The sequence below is a fragment of the Dama dama genome, chromosome 25, assembly GCF_033118175.1.
Source record: "Dama dama isolate Ldn47 chromosome 25, ASM3311817v1, whole genome shotgun sequence".
In the NCBI taxonomy this organism is placed as follows: Eukaryota; Metazoa; Chordata; class Mammalia; order Artiodactyla; family Cervidae; genus Dama; species Dama dama.
This window is the reverse complement of record NC_083705.1, coordinates 38713512-38739078: the sequence shown is the minus strand read 5'-3', so window position 1 is coordinate 38739078 and position 25567 is coordinate 38713512. Positions and strand designations below refer to the sequence as shown.

Below are 25567 nucleotides of genomic sequence, written 5' to 3'. Positions count from 1 at the left end.
CTTTAATATCCTATCATTTTATCTTCATTTATTAGCTAGAATTTTTCTATTAGAAAAACTTTCCTTCTGTTACAGTCATCCCTTGGTATCCATGGGGGATTGGTTCCAGGCCTCCTGTGAATACCAGAATCTTTGGATGCTCAAGTTCCTTATATAAAATGGTGTAGTATGTGCATATAACCTACACAGATCCTCCTGTATACTTTAAGTCATCTTTAGGTTACTCATCTTTAGGTTAAATCATCTTTAGGTTGACTTCCCTGGTGGCTCAAATGGTAAAGCATCTGCCTACAATGTGGGAGACCCAGGTTCCATCCCTGGGTTGGGAAGATCCTCTGGAGAAGGAAATGGCAACCCACTCCAGTACTCTTGCCTGGAAAATCCCATGGATGGAGGAGCGTGGTAGGCTATAGTCCATGGGGTCGCAAAGAGTTGGACACGACTGAGCAACTTCCCTTTCTTTCTCAGGCTACTCATGATGCCTGTGTGTGTTAAGTCACTTCAGTCGTGTCTGACTCTGTGCGACCCTATGGACTGTAGCTCACCAGGCTCCTCTGTCCATGGGATTCTCTAGGCAAGAATACTTGAGTGGGTTGCCATGCCTTCCTCCAGGTGATCTTCCTGACCCAGGGATCGAACCCACGTCTCTTATGTCTCCTGCATGGGCAGGCGGGTTCTTTACCACTGGTGCCACAATACAGTGTAAAACATCCAAGTTTTGCTCTTCAGAACTTTCGGAATTTATTTTTAATATTTTTGATCTGCACTTTGTTGAATCTGTGGATACAGAGTGCACATGCTAAGTCACGTCGGTCGTGTCTGACCCTTCTACACTGGTAGGTGGGTTCTTTACCACTAGCACCACCTGGGAAGTCTGTGGATACAGAGGACCAACCGTATTTAGTTACTCTGAGGTTGTATTGGAAAGGTGGGTAGATGTTTGATCATTGTTCAGTTTTATTAGTTTTGCTCATCGGTTGGTTCTCTTATGTATTCATTTTCTACTTCTGCTGTATTAGGTGATTACAGACTGGCTTCATATGACACATTTATTTTATTATCTTATACTTCTGGAGGCCAAAGCCTGAGATGGTTCTCACTGATGTCAGCAGGACGCATTCCTTCCAGAGGCTCAAGGGGAGACTCTGTCTCCTTGCCTTTTCCAGTTTCTGGAGACTGTCTGCGTTCCTTGGCTCATGGCCTGTTTCTTCATCTTCAAAGCCAGCAGGATAGCATCTCCAAATTTTTCTTTGACTCTGACTCTTCTGCTCCCTTCTTTCACATTTAAGGATCTATGTGATATATTGAGCCCCTTCAAATAATTTAGAATGTTCTCCCTGTTTCAAGGTTAGCTGATTAACAACCTTAATTCCATCTGTTGCCATAATTCTCCTTTGCCATGTACTGGAACGTATTCACTGATTCTGAGGATTAAGACGTGGATATATTTGGGAGACTGTTATTCATTTTACCACATATTACTTTCTCCAAAGTTGAGAAGCTTTTAGCAAATATTTATTTTTTGAATATTTTTGAATTCTGAAATATTTATTATCATGAACACATGGATTTTAACATCTTTATATGTATTTTATGACATTTGCAATTAATTATTTTCCTTTTTGATGCTCAAATTGTCTCATATCTGGCCAGTGGAAGCCCTTTCAGGTTGGTTCCTAAATCCTTTTGATATGACTTCATCTGTCTTTGGTAACTTCCTTGGCATATGATACGTAGGACCTAGAGAATTTGAGGTTGTCCAATGAGTTGTCTAGATAAGTTTATATAATTAGTTTTTCACCTTAATCCAAAATATTTGCTATCTTTTGGGTTTTTTTCATCTCTTTTAAGTAGAGAGGAAGATTCAGTGTTTGTTTGCCTTTGGCTTACTATCAATTATTACTGCTTAAATAGTATGAGATCTAAGACTGTATCTCCAAATGCAGCTATTTTTAGGTTGATTTATTGTCTCTGTAGAGATATTTTGATTTACCTTTTTATTATATATATTTAAAGTTTAGATTGCTAGAGTAAGTTTTCTAAACTTTAATAAGACATATAGAAGCAGATGCTCTTCTTTAAAAATAATGTTTATGCCCATATATTGAGTAAAACAACATAAAAAAAAAAACTAACGTATTTTAGCTAAGGCTGGTCTGAACTATATATAAATAATTTGTTGCTGTTCAGTTGCTAAGTCATGTCCGACTCTTTGCAACTACATGGACTGCAGCATGCCAGTTTTCTCTGACCGTGAGATTTTCCAGGCAAGAATACTGGAGTGAGTTGCCATTTCCTTCTTTAGGGATAAATAATTTAACTGTTAAACGGGTTCTTCTGTGTTGTAGGGAACAGAATCACAGCAGGTTATATTTTGTGCTGAGGTTTTATTTTTATTGTATGGATTTTTGGGAAGTATGGAGCACAGGAAACTGTTCTTCTCCTTCTTGGAGAAGTGGGGTGTTATTCTGGATTTCATTGCTGTCACTCCTCTTTTCCATCTGCATGCCCACTACCAACGTTTCTACTACTGTGGCTGCTGACCACCTCCCTTCGATTACCTCGTGGCTCTGTTTACAAATAGTTGTTGGATCATTCTACTCTCCTGGTCTTTTTTGGTGGGTCTTATGTCCCAGTTCTCTCTGAGAGATCCTGATTGGGTTGAATAGTCATTGGCTGACATGGAGTATCCACAGGGCAGAGTTCCTCTATAAGTTGTCTCATGGGTTACTGGTTTTCCTTCTGTCTGGCCTGTAGACTGTTATCTTTAACCCAGCTGCTGACCTCCTGGTCTACTCAGTTGTGGCCAAGAATGGATGATTCACAAACTGGAATCAAGATTATGGGGAGAAAGAAATACTAATAACCTCAGATATGCAGATGATACCACCCTTATGGCAGAAAGTGAAGAGGAATTAAAGAGCCTCTTAATGAAAGTGAGAGAGGAAAGTGAAAAGCTGGCTTAAAACTCAAAATTCAGAAAATGAAGATCATGGCATCTGGTCCCATCACTTCATGGCAAATAGATGGGGAAACAATGGAAACAGTGACAGACTTTATTTTCTTGGGCTCCAAAATCACTGTGGATGCTGACTGCAACCATGAAATTAAAAGACACTTGCTGCTTGGAAGAGAAGCAATGAAAAACCTAGACAGTGTATTAAAAAGCAAAGGCATTACTTTGCTTACAAAGATCCATGTAGTCAAAGCTATGATTTTTCCAGTAGTCAAATATGGATGTGAGAACTGGCTGAGTGCTGGATGAGCGCTGGATTTTTTACTGGATGTAAAAAAGGCTGAGTGCTGAAGAATTGTTGCCTTCGAACTGTGGTGCTGGAGAAGACTCTTGAGAGTCTCTTGGACTGCAAGGAGATCAAACCAGTCCATCCAAAAGGAAATCAACCCTGAATATTCATTGGAAAGACTGATGCTGAAGCTGAAACTCCAGTTCTTTGGCTTCCTGATGCAAAGAGCTGACTCATTGGAAAAGACCCTGATTCTGAGAAAGATTGAAGGCAGGAGGAGAAGGGGGTGACAGAGGATGAGTTGGTTGGATGGCATCACTGACTCAGTGGATATGAGTTTGAGCAAACTGTGGGAGATGTTGAAGGATAGGGATGTATGGTGTGCTGCAGTCCATGGGGTCGCAAAGAGTCAAGACACAACTGAGCGACTGAGCAACAATTACTTCTGTCTTCCTTAAAGATAAGGACCAGGGGACCATAAACCACAGAGGTTTAGTTTGATGAATGGAGTTAGTGTGTTGAGTGGCCTTTCAACCCATTTTTTCCCTAAGAATAGCTAAGCTAGTCATATGCCTTGAAGAAAGCTATTTGGTTAAATATTTAGGATTTTCAGGAGAGTAGGTATAAGAATTTCCCATCATCTATCAAAAAAAGGTAAAAAATTATGAATCAGGAACATCACTTTGAACAGCAGCCTGTACATGTAGTGTATTTTGAACAAATTTCCCATTTCCATTTTCTGAACTTCATTATTAAAACATTGACTTTTGGTGTTGTTTCTTACTAAAGTTTTTTTTTTTTGTCTTTGTTGTAGGAATTCCATATAAGCAACTAACTGTTGGGGTCCCCAAAGAGATTTTCCAAAATGAGAAGCGAGTGGCGTTGTCTCCTGCTGGTGTTCAGGCCTTGGTCAAGCAGGGGTTTAATGTTGTTGTGGAATCTGGCGCAGGTGAAGCTTCCAAGTTCTCAGATGATCACTACAGAGCAGCAGGTGCCCAGATCCAAGGGACGAAGGAAGTTCTGGCTTCTGATTTGGTGGTCAAAGTAATTATTCCTTTCTCCCTTCCATTTATGGCATGCTGACTTTTCTAAATCTTCTTGTAGAAAGATTACTTCTTGTACAAAGACTAAAGTGCCTTCTCTTTTGTTGTAGTTTTCATACTTTCAAACGATGCTTTTTTCCTCAAAGAAATGATTGCATGTTGTGACTATTCTTCATGTTTCAGTAGAACTTTTATGAAAGTGAAAGTGTTGGTCACTCAGTCATGTCCGACTCTTTGTGACCCCATGGGTTATAGCCTGATAGGCTCCTCTGTCCCTGGAATTCTCTAGGCAAGAATACTGGAGAGGGTTGTCATGCCTTCCTCCAGGGTATCTTCCCAACCCAGGGATCACACCTGGGTCTCCCACATTGCAGGCAGATTCTTTACTGTCTGAGCCACAAGGGAACTCACAACTTTTATGAGGCAATGTGAACTATATTACTATATTTAAGCATGAGAAAAGAAGTGATCTTCTTTCTTACATTTGCTCTGTGGAATTTCCTTCTTATTGGCTAGGGAACATTTGTACCATATGGTTCCTATATGTCCACAGTACCCCTGAGTGCGTGTTTAACTCCTACTAGAATGGTAAAGAGGCAAAGAACTCCTTGGACTGAATGCACACTGATATTCTGATATCTTGAAGGATCTTAGGTCAGTGATTTAACTGATGTAAGTATTATTTCTAGAGGGCAAGACTATTCTGGAAAAAGTAACGTTGGGCTTAGAATAGACTTAAGTACTTTAATAATAAAAGGTCTTAAGGTAATGTGTAATAGAGAACTATATGCTAAAGAACTTTACAAATAAAATCTGAAGTAAAAAATCATGTAGAGAAAGGGAAACTGTATCAAGAGTATAACATAGATGAGTTGAACAGTAACTTAAATCTTAAGCCTTCTGTAAACAAGGCAGGTGGGGCTTCCCGGGGGGCTCAGTGGTAAAGAATCCGCCTGCAATGCAGGAGTTGCAGAAGATGCAGGTTCAGTCCCTGCATCAGGAAGATCCCTTGAGGAGGGCATGGCAACCCATTTCAGTATTCTTGCCTGGAGAATCCTGTGGACAGAGGAGCCTGCTGGGCTATAGTCTATATGGTCGCAAAGAGTCAGACACAACTGAAATGTCTTAACACGCAACCAAGGCAAGTAGTGAGGTATGGATTAAATAAGCATGTTTATCAGGTTAAAATAGTCTCACTTTTCTAGGATAGACCAGCTTTTTTCCTACAGTAATTTCTAAAAGGGAATCAATACATAGGCGTTTTTACATATAGTCAACTGAATAACTTGATAGAACCTTACATAGTGGTATTTTTTTTTTTTTACATAGTGTTTTTTTTTTTGCACAAAAACTTTTTCTATAGAAAATTAATAACAAATTTATGATATGGAAATAAATAGTAATTTAAGTGTTTAAGTGTTTAGGTATACTGATACTTGAGATAACAGTATAATAAAAGCTTAGGGGAAAATAAAAAAATAAGTATAATCCATTCTAATGTATGTTTTAGGGATCAAAAACCTTTTGAGATACCCCACAAAAGGGTTACTAGGGTGCACATAAGCTTTAGAAATGCTGTGTGTTTCTTGTAGATTCACAATGTGTATGAGCCGTGTTAAAGACACTGAGGAATCCTGTAGTATGAAAACTTAAATAATTTTATATTTGTAGTAATAAACTACTTGACCTTAGAGTCTCTCTTTTGAGTCAAGGCTGTTAATATTCTGAGGAATTCGTGACCCCAAAAAGCATATTCAGGGAGACATTCTGTTTGCTTCACTCACTCAGATGTCAGCAGTTTCAGCTAAGCATTTGATAGGGGCTGAGAGTATTCAAAGTTGTCCTCTAATGTTTATTAAATCTATATTATAGATTCTCACTGAGGAAAAAAATAGACCTTGTCAGAGAGTCTTAATTAAAGTCCAGAGCCTAAAATCACACGCATCACCACATCAACAACAGAAATGGGAATGACAGATAAAGGTGTTTCATAGGTAAATTGAGATGAAATGCTGTTAAATGAAAGTATTGACCCAGTGTTTGTGTTTCTGTTTCCTTTTAAAACAGAAGTCCCAGAGCTGTTTTTGTTCTGTGCTCTTAGGCTGTTTCTAGCCTAAGAGCACTACTGCTGCAAATTGGGAGCTAATGAAATGATACACTTTAATTGAAGGCTGACTTTGAACAGGGATGTAAAACACATTTTAAAACACCTTTTTAAACAGTGCTGCGATGAACATTGGGGTGCACGTGTCTCTTTCAGATCTGGTTTCCTCAGTGTGTATGCCCAGAAGTGGGATTGCTGGGTCATATGGCAGTTCTATTTCCAGTTTTTTAAGAAATCTCCACACTGTTTTCCATAGCGGCTGTACTAGTTTGCATTCCCACCAACAGTGTAAGAGGGTTCCCTTTTCTCCACACCCTCTCCAGCATTTCTTGCTTGTAGACTTTTGGATAGCAGCCATCCTGACTGGCGTGTAATGGTACCTCATTGTGGTTTTGATTTGCATTTCTCTAATAATGAGTGATGTTGAGCATCTTTTCATGTGTTTGTTAGCCATCTGTATGTCTTCTTTGGAGAAATGTCTGTTTAGTTCTTTGGCCCATTTTTTGATTGGGTCATTTATTTTTCTGGAATTGAGCTGCAGGAGTTGCTTGTATATTTTTGAGATTAATCCTTTGTCTGTTTCTTCATTTGCTATTATTTTCTCCCAATCTGAGGGCTGTCTTTTCACCTTACTTATAGTTTCCTTTGTAGTGCAAAAGCTTTTAAGTTTCATTAGGTCCCATTTGTTTAGTTTTGCTTTTATTTCCAATATTCTGGGAGGTGGGTCATACTGTTTATAATAGCCAGGACATGGAAGCAACCTAGATGCCCATCAGCAGATGAATGGATAAGGAAGCTGTGGTACATATACACCATGGAATATTACTCAGCCATTAAAAAGAATTCATTTGAACCAGTCCTAATGAGATGGATGAAGCTGGAGCCCATTATACAGAGTGAAGTAAGCCAGAAAGATAAAGAACATTACAGCATACTGACACATGTATATGGAATTTAGAAAGGTGATAACGATAACCCTATATGCAGAACAGAAAAAGAGACACAGAAACACAGAACAGACTTTTGAACTTTGTGGGAGAATGTGAGGGTGGGATATTTGAAAAGAACAGCATGTATACTATCTATGGTGAAACAGATCACCAGCCCAGGTGGGATGCACGAGACAAGTGCTCGGGCCTGGTGCACTGGGAAGACCCAGAGGAATCGGGTGGAGAGGGAGGTGGGAGGGGGGATCGGGATTGGGAATACATGTAAATCCATGGCTGATTCATATCAATGCATGACAAAACCCACTGGGAAAAAAAAATAATAATAAAAAAAAAAAAATAAATAAAACACCTTTTTAATTGGAAGTTTTAAAGATTTGGCTTGAAAAAAGTAGACAGTTGAAACTTTCAGGCATGTACAGTGTGTGTTCATTGACTTGATTCAATGTAACAGAGTACGTTGTAGCTTTTTGCTTAAACCCAACTCAGCAAGGCTACTGGTTTGAGTTGTGTTCATCTGTAGATTTTTCTGGAACTCTAAGGTGACATAAGTCTATACACATGACATGGAGATTTTAGTTTATGATGTTCTTAACTTCTCACCACTCCAAATGTTTGTGCATGCAAATTAACAAGAATTGAATCTGTGAACATTCAACAAAAGCTTACTGTCTGTTTATTCTAATGTTTCTTCTTAATTTTACCAGAGTAGTGGATTTTGGGAAAACAGATTTTGTTGTAGAACCCATTTTCCCAAGAAAACAGGTTTTTTTTTTTTTTTTTTAAACTCCTCTACCTGTCATTGTCAAACCTGTCCTGACACTATTTCCAGGTATGTGTGCTTGCTACTCAAGTCTAGGTCGTAAGTTCAGTCAGGTAATCAGTGGCATAGATTTCTTTCTATGTGCTTTATTTTGTTTAGGAATTGAGTAAGAAATTTTTTCATGAGAGATTATTTCTGGAGTGTTACTTCAATAATAGCATATTATTTTAGTTGTCATGTTTACTTAAAAATAAGATAAAGGTAGTTACATTTTTAATCAGTGACTTGACTTTTTTTTTCAGGTGAGAGCCCCTATGCTTAACCCAACATTAGGTATTCATGAAGCAGATCTTTTAAAGACATCGGGAACACTGATCAGTTTTATTTACCCAGCCCAAAATCCAGACTTGCTAAATAAACTGTCCAAAAGGAATACGACAGTTCTGGCGATGGACCAGGTTCCAAGAGTCACAATTGCTCAGGGATATGATGCTCTAAGCTCCATGGCCAACATTGCTGGGTAGGTTGATTCTTTTCCAGTTGAACCAAAGCACAATGGTGCTACAGAAACATGCTCTCTATAGCTCTTCTTGCTCAGAATGATTTACTTGTACTGGCTAGGAGATTGCAGCCTTCCGAGAGCGTACTTCAGTTATTTTTAAGATTCGTATTGTTCCACAGTCATCAGTAGGAAATGGCTATTCACTTGGCATGCTATTGTACATTACTTTTTAATCTTCATGGGCCGAAGGGAAGTAGTATGTCTTTCTACCAAAGGAAATGATTTTTTTGAAATGTGTGCTTATTTTTCTTAATATCTGTTTTCATGAAAAACTTCATGGTAAGTAAACCACAGTCTTAGCAATTTATAATTATCCAAAAGCTTTAATGTAGTAAACTTATATTTTACTAAAGTCAATAGCAAGGGTAGTGATAACAATTTAGAACAAATGGTTTAAAATTCACGTAAGCCTAGTACTGTTTTTAAGACTGTTATTTATATAAATGAGAAAGGGTGCAATGTAGAAAGTCTTATTTTAGTTTACTAATTATGAAGCTTCTGAATCTATGCTTAAAAAGTACTTCTGATTTCTGAATACATAATGTTCCAATTTTTTTCGTTTGGAACTTATTTGTACTTGGAACTTATTTGTACTTGGTGATATACTGTATTTCATATGTGTGTATGTGTGTGTGTATCTATGTATATATTAGTTGAAATTACAGTTTTATTGCAATATAATTGACATAGAACATTGTTTCCACCTTAAAATTTATACAGTGATTTGATATATGTATATATTATGAAATTATTATCAGGTTAAGTTTAGTTCACATAAATTACTGTTGTCATAGGGTCAAAAATGGTAGAACATTAGCAGTTTCATATAGTCTCATCTAATATATACATATTGATAGATTTATCACTTCAATTAGATTTTGCCTGGGGAAATTTATAAATTATTTAATGAATAGGGAAAATGTCTGCACTTGAGGAAGTTTCATCTTAGGTCAAAACCCATGATAACTGAAGGCTAACTATGGCCAAGATGGCAATAAACTTCATTTGCCTGCTGGCCTGAATGCATTCGCCATCTATTGCCTGGACTGCTGTGTTGAGAAGAATTCTAGGACCCATTCAGATCAGAGGAATGTGTCTCTGACTGAGCAACCATGCCACAGAGCAGGGATAGGCATAACTATGTAAGTGCAGTATATTGCTGACTCTGCCTGGAGAGTGGGAAATATCTGGAAATCAGATGAGGTTTATGAAATCAGGTTATCTAAGAAACGAATTGAATTAGATTTAAAGCAGAAAACTATTAATAGTGACAACTTGCTAATATGAATGAGGCACCAACAAATGAAAAAATTAAAAAAATCGAACTGTGCAGGAAGAAAGATAACCCGAGTAAAGACTTTTACAGCTGACCCAGGAGCCGAAAGTTTTCTTAGGTTTCACATCTTAGATCTAGCATATCAAATGTGTCACAGATTCTACTCTGGATTCCAGCTGTTCATTTTTTATGTAAAAGAGGCACAGTAAACAAAAATGACAAATAGAACACATTTTGTTTCCTTATGTAATACAACACATGGTTGGTTTGAAGATTTTTTTTGTGATGTGAATTAATGCCGAGGGACAAAGTAAACTTTTGTCACATTTATTTAGCTTCTGAAAGAGTTAGGTTATGCAGTGTGGGACTTAAAATTTTATATAGGAAAGAAAGTGTCACTCAGTTGTGTCTGAATGGCCTGTAGTCTGCCAGGTGCCTCTGTCCATGGAATTTTCCGGGCAAGAATACTGGAGTGGGTAGTTATTCCCTTTTCCAGGGGATCTTCCTGACCCAGGGATTGAATCCCAGTCTCCTGCATTGCAGTCAGATTCTTTACCATCTGAGCCATCAGGGAAACCTTTATGTAGGAAATGAACAATGTGAAGTTTTAAGGATGGTGTTGCTTTGCACATGTGCAAAAGTTTATCCCAGTCAGTAGCTCTAGATCAGTGGTTTTCGGCTGCAGAATCTTTTGAGCAAATGAAACATGAGGGAATATAAACAAATCAATAATTCAAGTGGCCTTAGTTGAGTTAATGCTTTCTTGGTGGCTCAGACAGTAAAAGAATCTGCCTGCAATGTAGGAGACCTGGGGTTGATCCCTGGGTCAGGAAGATTCCCCTGGAGAGGGAAATGGCAACCCACTCCAGTATTCTTGACTGGTGAATTCCATGGACAGAGGAGCCTGGAGGGCTATAGTCTATGGTGTCGCAAAGAGTTGGACCTATATGAGCTACTAACACTTCACTTCAGTTGAATTAAGGGACAGAAGGGTGTCCAGAAACACTCTGTCTCTGTTTTCCTTCCCACCGTGGATGCTCTAAGAAGTGTGAGCTTTTGGAGATCCCGGGACACAGTTTTAAAGAATCACTGTCTTATGTCCTGAGCTGATATATGCCAAAGGCATAGTTAGAGATGAATCATCTAGTATAGTTACCCGTACAATATGTGATAAATCATTATCTAACTCACACACATAGGCGTGTTACTGTGACGACCTGCTCCTTCTAGTTCACTGTGTTCATCTGAGCCTTTTTGCTCTCCTCAAAAAAAGGCCCACTTTTATCACTTTTTCCCACTACCAACGTTTTCTTATACATTTCCTGTGTAATCTATCTTGTTTTTTTTTCTCCAGTATAGCAACTGAATCTTTTAAAACTTTAATTTCAAAATTAATTTCTTCCAGTGGCCTTTGCATCTTTATCATCTTTGCTCTCTGAAACTTTTTATCACTTGGATTCAGAACTAACAAATAATCATTAAAATGTTTTTTCCTGCTGTAATAGTAGTAACTATTATATGCTTTTGCATTAATTATTATATAATTTTTTTACAAAAATATGACCAGGTAAAGGTTTTTTGGTCAGCTAGTAGGTGGATCTTATCATCATAATGCTTGCATTATGGTAATAATCTTTGCCTTATAATGTAAGGTAGAGTGTGTGTTACTGAGTGTGCGAAAGTAACCTTTCAAGTATAAAATAATAAGAAAATGAAATTAATTTAATAGGTAATTTAATAGTGTAATAAAAATACCCTATTAAAGAAAACTTGTTATAAATTGCTAGTTTTTGATGTATAGAGTGTTTCTTTAGCTGAAAACGTACTTGCCAAGCACTTATTGTGACAGGTTTTATGGTAAGGGCTTTACCTGGATTATTTTATTTAGTCCTTACAACAGCTCTAAGAGACCTTTATTGTCCCCAGTTTAGAGATGAGGAAACCAAGGATGAGAGAATTAAAGAAATTTGCCTGAGGTCACAAAACTAGTTAGTGATAGAACTCAGATTCTAATTGAGATCGTACTGTCGCAAAATATGACAGTTCCAACCATTAGAGATCAGGGGAAGTGTTTTTGGTTATGAGGTTGGAATTTTGTTATGTATGAGCAGATAGCCAACCTAATTTTTTGATTTTAAAGATTTTTCCCCCCATATTATATAAATACTACACAGTCATCAAAGAAAATTTGGACAATAAAGTAAAACAAAGGTTAAAGTACCTGTAGTCCTCGCTGCCAAAGCAAACAGTTGTTAGCATTTTCTTGTCTTCCCTTCACTTCTCTTTTTATCCTAGCTAATTTTCTGTAGTGCTCATCATGACGTCAGAGAACATCATGGGTAAGAGTGTGTCTCTGCAGGCAGGATGCTAGAATCAGACGTCTGGCTCTGCCATTTAATAGCTGAGGGACCTCGGTCAAGTCTCTCTGTCTCTCCATGCCTCAGTTTCCTCACCTATAAAATGAAGATTATAGTTATATTTATCCACAGGGTTGTTGTGAAGATTAAAGGAGTAAGTATATATGCAGTACCTAGAGCTGTTTTTGACAGATAGTACTTACTATATAAATTTTAGCTGTTATTCTCTAATAATTTTTATATATAAGCTTAAGTTCTTTAATTGTATAGAATTATTTATCCTCTTATTTGTCTATTTTCCTCAGTTACAAGGCTGTTGTACTAGCAGCAAATCATTTTGGACGGTTTTTTACTGGTCAGATCACAGCTGCTGGAAAAGTTCCTCCAGCTAAGGTAGGTTAAACTTTTAATGTTTCTTCATACTGTGAATTATTTAAAGGCAAGGATATATACAGTTTTATAATACAGTTATTTAAAAATTTTTGTTCTCTGTTAATGTCACAGTGATGAATTTTGTGTCATGTGTGACTATATGGTGGTGCCTCAAAGTTGCTTAAGATTACTTGGGAAAAAAAGAATTTTTGACATTTCTGGAAGTTCTAAGGCTTTGCTTTCCTTTCTATTTTTTACTTTCTAACTTGAATTCTTAAAGGGATTTGGGTGACTTATTACTAGTTTTTTTAAAACTTCGTGATACCATTTAGCGAACTCTCAACTTCCCAGTGATTGTGATATTTTGGCTTGGGAAAGACTTGGTTTTCTCACTTTTTGCCAAATTTTGGGTCAAGAGAACAGGAAATAGTAGGTGGTGTAGTCAGGGTATTTGGCAGAGGGGAAGGCTGCAGTTTCTTTAATCTATATTTAGATCAGAGAGGAGCAGGAGATAAGAGGTCAGGGTAGCTAAGTGAAAGAATAGATTATGCTGTGACCTTCAAAGCCACTTATCCTAAATGAGAGTATAAGCACTTTGGCAAAGTATAGGAAACAGGACCTTAAACATTGTCATCTATCCTCAGAGTACACTCTGGGGGGTGTAGGTCTGTTTGGTGCTTCCTGCTCTTAAGTGCTTTGTAACGTCAATCCAGAGCTCTCACACAGAAGAAATCGGAAAACATGAAAAAAGACAATGCAGCTTTGAGAACTCTAGTATATATGATGTGTGTATATATCTCTCTATATATCTATCCAGTATATTATATAAATTATATACTGGAGTATATACTATATACTATATATATATATATATATATACACACACACACACACACTGTATCGTTACATGCTAGATTTCTAGTATATATACTAGTAGATATATATATCTAGTATATAGCATAGTATACCTAGTATTTAGCTTCCCAGGTGGCGCAAGTGGTAAAGAACCCACCTGCCAATGTAGGTAGACTTAAGAGATGCTGGTTCAATCCCTGGGTTGGAAAGATCCTCTGGAGGAGGGCATGGCAACCCACTCTAATATTCTTGCTTGTAGAATCCCATGGACAGAAGAACCTGGAAGGCTGCAGTCCATGGGGTCACACAGAGTCAGACATGACTGAAGTGACTTAACATGCACACATGTCTAGTATATAGTATATATATCTAGTAGATATATGTATATATATCTACTAGCATATATACTAGAAATCTAGTATATAACTATGTAGTATATGTATTATATAGTATATAATCTAGTATATAGTATATTACTTTAAAAACAGACCAGGTGGGACTTCCCTGGCGGTCCAGTGGTTAAAGCGTCACGCTTCCACTGCAGGGTTTGATCACTGGTCAGGGAACTAAGATCTCTCATGCCTTGTGGTGTGACCAAAAAAATCACCCCCCCTCCCCCAAAAGTCCCCCCAAACAGACCAGGTGAAGCAGGTGAAGTTAGTGGCAAGTGGTCCAAGTGGAGGCCAGAATACTTAACGAGAAGGTACAGAGAGACAACACAGAGGTCTGATATGTGAAGTGATTGCATCCGGACTTCTTTCTTAGGATCATAAGTAAAGGTCTAGCCCTCATGGTGGTCAGAAGTTGGCTTCTGTTCTTAAACTGGCTGAATGCTTTGATGCACAGTCCACTACTCAGTTTTGGTTAGAACCTTTCTGGAATGACATGAAAGTTGAGAGGAAAGCTGTGAATATACAGATTAAAAAGTGAAACAGAAGATGAGGACTAAAGGAAGGAGAATCAGTCAGCTTTTAAAAGTTGGAAAAGTGACTGTTTTTACTGAGAAGTTAAACTGCAGCATAAGAGATTTTAGTTACCTGTCACAAATACTTTCCTGATATCGAAGAATTAGATAATAGATGGGCCTTTCAGAGTAGAATGAATATTTTGAGTTTCCTTTAAATATGGAGTGTTCTTACTTCTCTGGAATGAGCTGAAATCAATCGGTTGATGGCTATGACATGCCAGGCATGTTGAAGGAGCTGGAAATATGGCATGAACAAGACAAACAAAATCCCTCCCATATGAAACTTATATTCTAGTAGGGGCCACAGAGAGGAGATAAATAAACAGTCAAACAAATATAGGAGATCATTTTATATATAGAGGAAATGAACAGGATGGTATGGTGGGTGGGTAATGGGAGCAGGCTACTGTAGTTAGGGTGATGGGGAAAGGCACCTGTAGCATTTAAGTTGGGACCTCAAGGATGGGAAGAAAGAAAGGGGGCTTCAGGATTCTGGGCCAAGGGAACAGCATATATAAAGACACTGCTGGGATGGAATTCAGTGTGCTCGAGGAGAATGAAGGAGGCCTCTGGTCTTGGGGTGTGGTGAGTGAGGTGAAGTGTGATCTGAGATGATGTTGGAAAGGTAGGTCAGGGCTGGATGATGTGGGTCCTCTCTTCTTGGTCTTGTTACAGAATTCAGATTGTCTTGCAGATGAGGTAAAGTCTGATTTAGGACTGTTTTGGAAAAACTCCACTCTTGCTCATGTTTCTGATGCTTCCTGTTACCAAATTTGTGGGGATTTTCCCCACCCCAGGCAATTCTCCGTCACCAACTGGGCACCCCACAGTTCCACACTGTCTGCTTGGGGGTAGCGTCACATCTCACAGGTTACGGGCTCAGGCCCATAGGACTGCCCTCACCTCTCGGATGCCAGTTGCAAGTCTAGGTTGTTACTACCTATGCTTCTGACAGATGGGCTGTAAATCAGAGGTTCCCAGCCCCTCTCCTTGGGTTTGATTAATTTGCTAGAGCTGCTCACAGAACTCAGGAAAACAGTTTCCTTCCTGTTAACCAGTTTATTGTGAAAGGATATGATAAAGGATGAGATGAAAATTCTGTTGGGAGAGGTGAGGAGAGCAGGTGGGAAAGGGTGTGGAGCTTCAGTGCCCTCTTTGGGCCCTACTCCTGGAGTTCCCAGAACCCTGTATTTTGGGGATTTTTATGGAGGCTTCATAAGTAGGTATTTATTCCATTTCCAGCCTCTGTTCCCTCTCTGGAGAACGGAGTCTGTCTTTTAAATGGTGGGATCTTTTGTTATTTCTTGATTCAGGATAACTTGGCCCAGTCCTCTTTTCTTTCTTTTTCCTTTCTTTCTCTCTCTCTCCCTTCCTTCCTCTTTCCTTCTTTGTTTCTCTTTTCCTTCCTTTCCAGTGATTGGGCTTTGGTGTGTGGAGTGGGATGGTGCCTTGGTGCCCAGTAGCATCTTATTCCCTCTGGTCCCTCTTTGTCTCCCTTCCCCTAAATCCCCTCTGCTCCTTAAACAAAGCATTCCCATTAATATTGATAAATGAGATCTCTAAAACACTGCCCAGAGGTCACTGGAGCACAATTCCACTAGCCTATTCTTCTTGAAGAGGCACAAGAAGTGGGCATGATGGGTGGGTGGGAATTTATAAACTTCACTGTATCTGTGGGTGTCTCTATCTCTGTCTCTCTCTCTCTTTTAAAGCAGGAACAAGGAGTTGCCTTCAATTGACTGAGAAGTACAATAGGGACTTTTCTCTGGAAGGCCCATTCCAGGCTAGAGACAACATTGTTCTTAGCTTGTTTCTTAGAACGAGGAGACTCTTGTTTCTGAGGAATTCTTTGATTTCCTTGGCTCCAGTCCTGCCTTGGTTAGGGGGATTAATTACATTAGTTTGGATTTCAGGTACAGTTCATTCACAATGGATCAAAGTTAGGCACTTGGTCCCCTCTCTTCTTTGTAGAAGCATTTGAGCTCAAAATAGGATTAGATGCTTCACAAAGTTGTACCCATCTCTGAAACTTATTTTGATGTTTTATGAGCATAAAGAAATATTGCTCTGGGGATGCTATTAGAAGTAGCTTTGATATGGTGGGAAAGAACCTGTCAGTCTTTAACATTCCCAACAGTACTGACGCTGTATATAGCTTTTACAGTGAGATGCTGGGTATCACACTATTTTACTGAAGTTGTTTTAAACTTTACTTTTTTTTTTTTAAGATTTATTTAATTTTGACTGTTTTGAGTCTTTGCTGCTCTGCATGAGCTTTCTTTAGTTGTGAGCTGGGGCTGTTTCTCTTTGCGGTGTGTGGGCTTCTCATTGCAGTGGCTTCTCTTGTTGCGGAGCACGGGCCCTAGGGCTCGTGGGCTTCAGTAGTTGTGGCTCAAGAGCTTGGTTATTCCTTGGCATGTGGAATCTTCCTGGACTAGGGATTGAACCTGTGTCTCCTGCGTTGGCAGGTGGATTCTTAACCACTAGACCACCAGGGAAGCCGTATTTTAAACTTTTTAAAAACAGTGGTGGTCCAGTTAAAGGGTAGTCTATCCACGCGGTACATCTTTTGAGGACTGAATATCACCACCAGCACCACCGGGTGTCATAGTGAATGCTAAGTGTGATACCTGGCACTGAGAGTCACTAGCTGATGATTTTACATAATCAGTGGATCATGGACTTTATTTAAAACATGCGGGTTCTATTTTCTCTCCTAGATTCTGATAGTTGGTGGTGGCGTTGCTGGGCTGGCTTCTGCAGGTGCAGCCAAGTCCATGGGAGCCATTGTTCGGGGATTTGACACAAGGTGAGTGCTGTTAAGGTAAAAACATTTTGCTTCAGGTGAATATTATGTTTTTCTTAGAATTTATAAACTGAAGTAGTACATTGAAACTGTTGTATGACTTCTTTCCATTTAAGAATACTTCCACTTCTTCACAGTTTACTCAATGTGAAAATATATTACTTAGTGGGGAAAAAATTAAGGACCCAGACCCAGTACAGCAGAGATTATTAAGAAAACAACTCATACTCAGACTTGTATTTTCACGAAGATTAGCAATGGGACCAGATTAGCAGGATTTGCTAATCTCTCTCCTGACTTTCTAACATGTTTCTCCACTGTGTTTTATTTCTGCTTGAAATGTGTTTAGGCACTAGGTAGGGCTTGAAAAAAGGTGTTGTGAGTTTGAAGAAGGGGAGTAGTATGGGCAACATCTTGGAGAGCAATAGGGGGGGTGAAGGGTGAGGGGGGGTTGAGAGGCATGCTCTGCATTGAAGGATGGAAGCAGGTGAAGTTGACTGGGCAGCAGTAGAGCCCCCACATGAAAGTACCTGATTATTTCCATTGCATATTTCTTTAAAGCTGACACATCACCATTTTCCTAGAATTTCTTTAAAAGAGTAGTTTGATTAAAGTTGTTCTTCATTTCAGGCTGCTGTATAGCACACGGAGCTCAGCTTGGGGTTCTGTGATGACCTAGAGGGGTGGGATGTGGGGGGAGTGGGGAGGGAGGTCCAAGAAGGGGGGAGTACATGCATACATAGAGCAGGTTCACATCACTCTACAGCAGAAACTGACCACCCTGTAAAGCAATTATACGCCAATAGAAATACATGAAAAAAAAGGTTCATTTCAGAACACACTTTTTTATTGTTGTTTAGTCACTAAGTCACGTTTGACTCTTTTGCAATCCTATGGACTGTAGCCTGCCAGGCTCCTTCTGTCCATGGAATTTCCCAAGCAAGAATACTGGAGTGGGTTGCCCTTGCCTCCTCCAGGGGATCTTCTTGGACCAGGGATTGAACCCTCGTTTGCAGCTTGGCAGGTGGATTCTTTACCTCTGAGCCACCTGGGAAGCCCTGTCACTTTCTTAAAGTGTAAGAAAATGGATTATTGGGACTTCCCTGTGGTCCGGTGGTTAAGACTCCACGCTTCCACTGCAGGGGGCTTGGGTTTGATCCCTATTGGGGAATTAAGATCCTGCATGCTGCTCGGGCCAAAAATAATTCAAAAGATAGTGTATTAGGTCTCTGAAGTGAAAATCCAGGGGAAGGACTCCCTTTTCACACTAGAGGCAGCAGCTCATCACTCATCAGTGCCATCCAGGGCCAGGGTCTTTCTGTCTGTCCTCTCTGCTGTCCTCAGCTTTGGCTGAGGTATGAGCGTCCTTGTTCAAGCTGGCAGAAATGGAGAGAAGCTCATGTTGACCCATCCCTTACCTTTTCTGCCCTGCCTTCTACATCCTACCTTTGTGTCCTCTCCCTGACCGTGGCGGTTGCCATGGGGCTGATGGGCTTAGACCACTACTGTTTCCCAAACTTCCCCAATGATAAGAATGACCTGCAGCTCTTGCTAAAAATAGAGATTCTGGTCCCACTGCTGGAGATTGTAATTTCAGTGGGTCTGGAGAGGAGCTTGGCAATTTGAATTTTTAGCAAGTACTTGGAGTAATTGTTGTCATTAGGGAGATTGGGATTCACTGTAGTGGGCTGGATGTGATGAGTTAAACCATACTGTCCACCACAGAGCTGAGAGCTTTGTTGGATCTGGTTTTCCAGCTAGTACATAGAATTTGGCTAGTGTTTATTTATTTTTAACCTGAATGTATTTTTACATAAGTTTATTGTGTTGGTTCTTCACATGTTACCATTTATGCCATTTATAGATTGCTTTTCTTAAACACTGTTTAGTGAGGTCTAGGGGCACTTTCAGTTTTCACTTTCCTGCATCGGAGAAGGAAATGGCAACCCACTCCAGTGTTCTTGCCTGGAGAATCCCAGGGACGGCGGAGCCGTCTATGGGGTCACACAGAGTCAGCCACAACTGAAGTGACTTAGCAGCAGCAGCAGGGGCAAAAATCACTTTGTAACAATATTTCTAAGTAAAAGGGTCCTTTATGTGGTCAAAGTCCCCATAAGTCAGAACGTTTACAAGTGATTTGACTGATGTCAAATCTGAATGTTAGTCAGATCTCACTTCATTATTGACAGTGGGACCTCTGTCAAGAAACAAAATTGATGACTGGAGTTGGCAGTAATGAAATTCCTTTTGTGACTTAACTGAGTAATTTAGTTAACTAAGTTAGTAGAATTTCCTATTTTTTTTTTCCAGGAAAAAATATCATAAAAGTGTTACCTGTCTTTAGAAAAAAATGGAAACCGTCTGGTCAGAGATCTCAAAAGAAGGGGTGTCCACTTTTGAATTTATAGTTTTCTTAACAATGTGTATATAAATGATCTTTTTTTCTTAACATTTCATTTTGTATTAGAGTATAGTCTATTAACAATATGTTAGTATCAGGTGGATAGCAAAGGGATTCAGCCATAGGTACACATGTATCCGTTCTCCCCAGGCTCCCCTCCCATCCAGGCTGCCACATAACATTGAGCAGAGTTCCCTGTGCTATACAGTAGGAACTTGTTGGTTATCCATTTTAATATAGCAGTGTGCACATGTCTACCCCAAACTCCCTAACTACCCCTTCCCCCCACCCTCCCCTGCTTGGCAACCATAAGTTTGTTCTCTTGAGTCTGCAAATCTGTTTCTGTTTTGTAAATAAGTTCTGTAAATGATGATCTTAATTTCTGTATTAAGGACCTGAAATAACTGCTGCTTCCCCTTCAATAATCACCAGGGCCGCAGCTTTGGAGCAGTTTAAGTCTCTGGGTGCTGAGCCCTTGGAGGTGGATTTGAAGGAATCTGGTGAGGGACAAGGAGGATACGCAAAGGAGATGTCCAAAGAGTTCATTGAGGCCGAAATGAAGCTCTTTGCTCAGCAGTGTAAGGAGGTGGACATCCTTATCAGCACAGCTCTTATTCCAGGTGTGTGATTACATCAGGGGTTGTTGGTAAAGCTCCTTTGTGAGCGATATTTCAAAGTGAGAGTGAGTTTAACATCAGGATTCAAGTAAAGGCCGATTTGCTTCTAGAAAATAAGAAAGCACATGAAAGGCAGAAAAGACAAAATCACTTTGGCCCCTGGAGAAAAATGGTCATTCATGATGTGATATATTGTCTTCAGTTTTTTTTCCTGTATATTTTTATCTGTGTTCACAGATTATGTACAATATTAGATTTATAAGCAGTGTCCTCTGTGTCCACCCTTGAAAAATTGGTTTTTAATTTACTTCTGTTCTCTTTGTTAAGATACTACATTTCTATTATAGGAAATCCAAACAATACTAAAAAATATGAAGGAAAAAAGTGTAGATTGAAAGTTCCACCAGAGATGACCATTATTAATGTCTTGATGATTGTTTTTCTATACATGAGAGGGAAAGAGGGGGGGCTTTGTGTGTATGTATTTATGGAATTTCCAGTATATAGTTTTTACTAAAGGATATGATACTTTGTCACTTTCTAATTACTTCCTTTGAAGTGTTTGGTCTTCGTACCCAAATTGTGAGCTCTTTGATGGAAGGAATCACTTAAGTCCTTTACAGTATCTTCTAAAGAATGTTTTTCACACAACAGACGATTGATATCAAAGCAGCTAGCATTTATCAGTAGTAAATAGTACACAGTAGCTTGATCTAGCAAGATTTGGGAGTGAAGAGACTCCTTTTTTATTCCTACTTCCCCTCCTGTCCTTTCCTTCTGTTGTTGAATAATGAATACCAAGCTGACTCTAATTTTTTCCCCTTTCCAAAAGAAAGTGAGCCAGATAATGAGATTACAGGGTCAGGTTACTTGTGTTTGAACCTGCTAAAGGAGCCTCGCTTTCTCTAGGGGACTGTGGAGGATTAGGGGAAGCTGCTTTGTCATGAGGTTATGGGAAGTGGGAAGTTCTCTTCTGGTCCTCCTCCCTCTGCCCCTGCCAAATCTGGCTAATATACACCTAACAGCGTCATGTCTCGGAGCTTGTGGGAGAAATGGTGCCTCCCAGGCTCTCCGTTATGTCCTCTGTTTACCCACATGGTACCTGACAGGTGAGCTGCTCTCTTCAGGTACCTCCATCCCCCTGGAGCTGGCTAGATGAAGCAGACAGCGGGAAGGTGATCTGGGCTCAGCCCCTAGAGAAATCTGTGTGTGGAAATGAGACTGGGGTTGGTTACTGGAGATAGGTGCAGACCAGACAAGACAGGCGCTCCGGCTGCTGTTTGTGAAATCTGCTAGCAACAGTAGGACTCATGGACAAGCCATGGCAGGGGAGCACTTTAGGGTTCATCCTCTCCTTTTGTGGCGGTGGCTGCTGGCTCAGCCGTTACGCAGTTGGTTTTGAAGGAGGTGAGGTAGCCTTTGCTGTAGCCCCCGTCTGACCTTTGAGAGGTTAGCAGCCTACTGGCCAGAGGAGTTAGGAGCTGATTAGATATAACAAGTGGCCAGTAGAGGGTGCTAAAGCATTTACTCATGCAATTAAAATGAGGCGGCTTTGAAGCTTGTAGTTTTAGTGAAGCCATATTCTTTATAAAAAACTGAGGATAATCTGGGCATAGTGTATAGAATTATCATTATTATTTTTAAATATTTTTGTTGGAGTGTGGTTGCTTTACAATGATGTGTTAGTTTCTGCCGCGCAGCATAGAATTATTATTGATTGTAAAGCTTGAAGTAAGTGACAGAACTCAAGACTTCTTGTATAAAACACATTTGGACTTTCCGGGCCTACCCCCTCATAGGGTTTTTTTTTTTTTTAACCTAACAAAGGGGCATATGAAGAGGTGACTTGACTTTAACCTCTCATTTTTTAAAAAAAATAAATATCAATAGTTAATAGTAAGTGTACTTTAGCAACAGGTCAAATTATATGATAGTGTAATATAATATACACTATACTATACAAAAAGAAATTGTTGAGGAGGTTTTATGAGTCTGCTTTGCTGAGCCCTCCCTGTTTTCAGTCTTTTCTGAAGCACCTGCTCAGAGCACTTTAAACCTGCTCTATGTCCTTGACCAGTGCCATTGACCTGAGCTTGCACTCATAAGGCTGATCTGAAAAGGACTTTTCTGTTACTTTTTTTGGTAAGCCCTCCAAAAGAGAAAAGCTAATTCAAATATTATAAGGAAGATGGTCTTTCTAAAGATCTTTCATATCCCTAGGGAACTGAAACTTGAAATTATGAGCATTAAAAAAAAAAAAAAGATTGAAGAGGTTATATAAAGGTCCACGTGCCCTTTGAAAAATAGTGTCCTTGGCATTATACCCTTATTGATGTTTGTCCCGAGCCTTTGCATGGATCACCTGACGGTGTGTGTCTCGTTCCTGAAAGACTGTTGGAGCATAAGTTGTTCTGAAGTTTTCCTTGAGTGGATCCAAAGGGGATTAAGTCAAATGTCATAAGTTCCCCAAGTAGCAATTCCTTAGACAGAGATTCTCGCGGCTGTGCTGAAGACCTGGCCCGGATAAGAACATTAAGAGAGGAACATGGGCAGTTAGCTTGCTTCAGGCAGCAATCATGTAGAGTGGGTAAATTAGTCAGTGGGCTTGGACACACAATAGCATTGTACTCAGGAGGATCCTAGGTAGAATGAGATGTTTCTATAGCCATCTGCTTATTATGCTGCCTGCTTTTATTTTTTTTAGTTTCTTTTTAATTGCTTTACAATTAAAATTGCTTTAATTGTAATTAAATATAATTGCTTTACAGTATAGGTTTCATTTCTGGCATACATCAACATGAATTAGCCACAGGCACACATATGTCCCCTCCCTCTTGAATCTCCCTCCCAGCCCCCACTCTTTCCCACCCCTCTAGGTTGTTAGCGAGCCTAGGTTTGAGGGCTCTGATTGATATAGCAGATTTTCATTGGCTATCTGCTTTACATATGGTAGTGCATATGCTTCCACGCCACTGTCTCCATTCGTCTCACCCTCTGCTTCCTCCGCTCCACCCATGTCCATAGTCTGTTCTCTGCGTCTGCATCTCCACTGCTGCCCTGTGAATAGATGATCAGTATTATTTCTAGATTCCATGCTGTGCTGTGCTTAGCTGCTCAGTCGTGTCCGACTCTTTGCGACCCCATGGACTGACTGTATCCTGCCAGGCTCCTCTGTCCATGAGGTTTCTCCAGGCAAGAATACTGGAGTGGGTTGTCATGCCCTCCTCTAGGGGATCCCAACCCAGGAATTGAACCCAGGTCTCCTGCATTGCAGGTGGATTCTTTACCATCTGAGCCACCAGGGAAGCCCAAGAATACTGGAGTGGGTAGCCTATCCCTTCTCCATGTGAACTTCCCAACTCAGGAATTGATCTTGGTCTCCTGCATTGGCAGGCAGATTCTTTATCAGCTGAGCTTCCAGGGAAGCCCTTATGTTCCATATATATGTGTTAATATACAATATTTGTTTCTCTATTTCTGACTTCACTTTGAAGTTCATCCACCTCATTAGAATTGACTCACATGCATTCCTTTTTATGGCTAAGTAGTATTCCATTGTATTTATGTACCACCGCTTCTTTATCTATTCATCTGTCAATGGAATCTGGTTTATGCTGTCTGGTATCTTATACCATCCTCTAGATCCTCTCAGTTGGGTTGGGCGATGGATGAGGGCTAGCATTTAACTTAATGGCAGGTAACTTCAAGAGAGGGCCTAATGGAGAGTGTCAGTTTGTGGTTCCGTACCCACCAGGGAGTGCTTCCAACCTTTTGTGACCTTTAGGGTCATCATTAAAAAGTATCTAGAGAGACTCTTCATAGACTTGGAATGTTTAATCAGGAAGAGACTGAATCAGATTGAAAATCTGATTGGTAAGTTAGGACGGGTGAGGAGGAATTGCAGTGGTTTAGTACTGACTGTGTGTTTAAACAGATTTTGCCTAAATTCCTGAGACACTTAGGAGTGCCATGCGGCACACAGAAAATCCACCCTGATGGAAACAGCCTTTTCCATTTAGGACCTTTCCTGATGGCCACCCGCTTACAAAACATGAGCATCGTGGGGTCACTTGACATTCCATTCTCCCCTTCCCCACCTCAGGTCCTGCCCTCATTTTGTAATGGCACCGGAAAGCCTGGGATTTTGTAATAAGGACAGTAACTTGGACTGCTCGTGTTCCCAGCATTGTTAGATAAAGGCATCTAAAGTCATCGGATTGGAGCACATCCCCTCTCTCCACCCCCACCCTTTCCCTGTGCTCTCAATTTTGCACCCCTTGGTGAAGTGTTTGTTGCCTTTCAGTTTCTAGTCCCGGTTTAGCTTGGGGCCTCATGTTAAACTAATTTCACGCTCCCTGGGCCTGATTTCAGTCATGCTGGCTGCTGTGATCTGCACCAAGAGGCCAAAGACTTTCAGGCTTTGAACATTCTGTTTCTTCTCTTGGGAATGCTGTCCCTGCCCTTCTCTGCCTTTTGAAGTCCTACTGAGCTCAGTGGTTACTCCATAGTTTCTGCTGTCCCCTGCTCTGGAGCAAACACTCTTTTTCCCCCTGCACTTGTTGCGTTTGCCCGTGGCTCCAGCGCCAGCAGTGCTCAGCTCACTGCCCTGCGGTTGCCCCATCTCCCTGCGCCGCCAGAGTGCCTGGCTCACCTCTGCCGTGGACGCTGCTTACCGCAGAGCCCCGTATACAGCAGTAGCTCAGCAGATGTTCTGAGCTCATGTGGGTTCCTTCTCTATTCTTAGTTGGTACAGTCTCTTTCATTTTACCAGTGCTATCCAAGGAAAGATCGAATACTCTTGGCTAGGAATACTGCAGAGGCTAGTCTTAAACTAAGAAAGGAAGCTAGCTTTCTTAAATTTTCGAAACTAGGACTCTTGCCATATTTGCAATTTGAGGTGATTAGCTAGGACTCTCAGACGATAGACTTAGGAAGTGGTGGGATGATCTGCTCAGGAGTTAGAAGTATCCTGTCAGCCAGGAGGGGGGCTATTCATTGCTTGATTATAAATTATAATGGCTTAGGCCATATATTGCTTGGACCTTTTTTAGGCACAATGAAGATTAGGGTAACAGTATTTTTTATTTTTGGGCTTCCCCAGGGGCTCAGTGGTAAAGAATCTGCCTGCAAAGGACCTTTGTGATAGTTTTGCATGACTCTGGGGAATTGGGAGGGGATGTTCTCCCTTGATATGCAAGGGCCTTACACATAAGAGACCAAACCTGAGGGCTCTCACAGTCTCCTGGAAAATC

General features: G+C 40.2%; 1 protein-coding gene across 5 annotated transcripts in view; it reads left to right on the top strand.

Annotated features, from left to right (window-relative positions):
* Positions 1–25567, top strand: part of NNT (nicotinamide nucleotide transhydrogenase) — an 89957-nt gene that overhangs the window by 6860 nt on the left and 57530 nt on the right. For 4 of the 5 annotated variants that reach the window (XM_061129832.1, XM_061129831.1, XM_061129829.1 and 1 more), the window contains exons 3-7: positions 4060–4289; positions 8405–8622; positions 12603–12690; positions 17212–17300; positions 20131–20318. In XM_061129832.1, the coding sequence (XP_060985815.1) occupies positions 4060–4289; positions 8405–8622; positions 12603–12690; positions 17212–17300; positions 20131–20318 (813 nt within the window). The remainder of the gene's footprint in view (positions 1–4059; positions 4290–8404; positions 8623–12602; positions 12691–17211; positions 17301–20130; positions 20319–25567) is intronic. The other variant, XM_061129833.1, reaches the window with a different exon arrangement.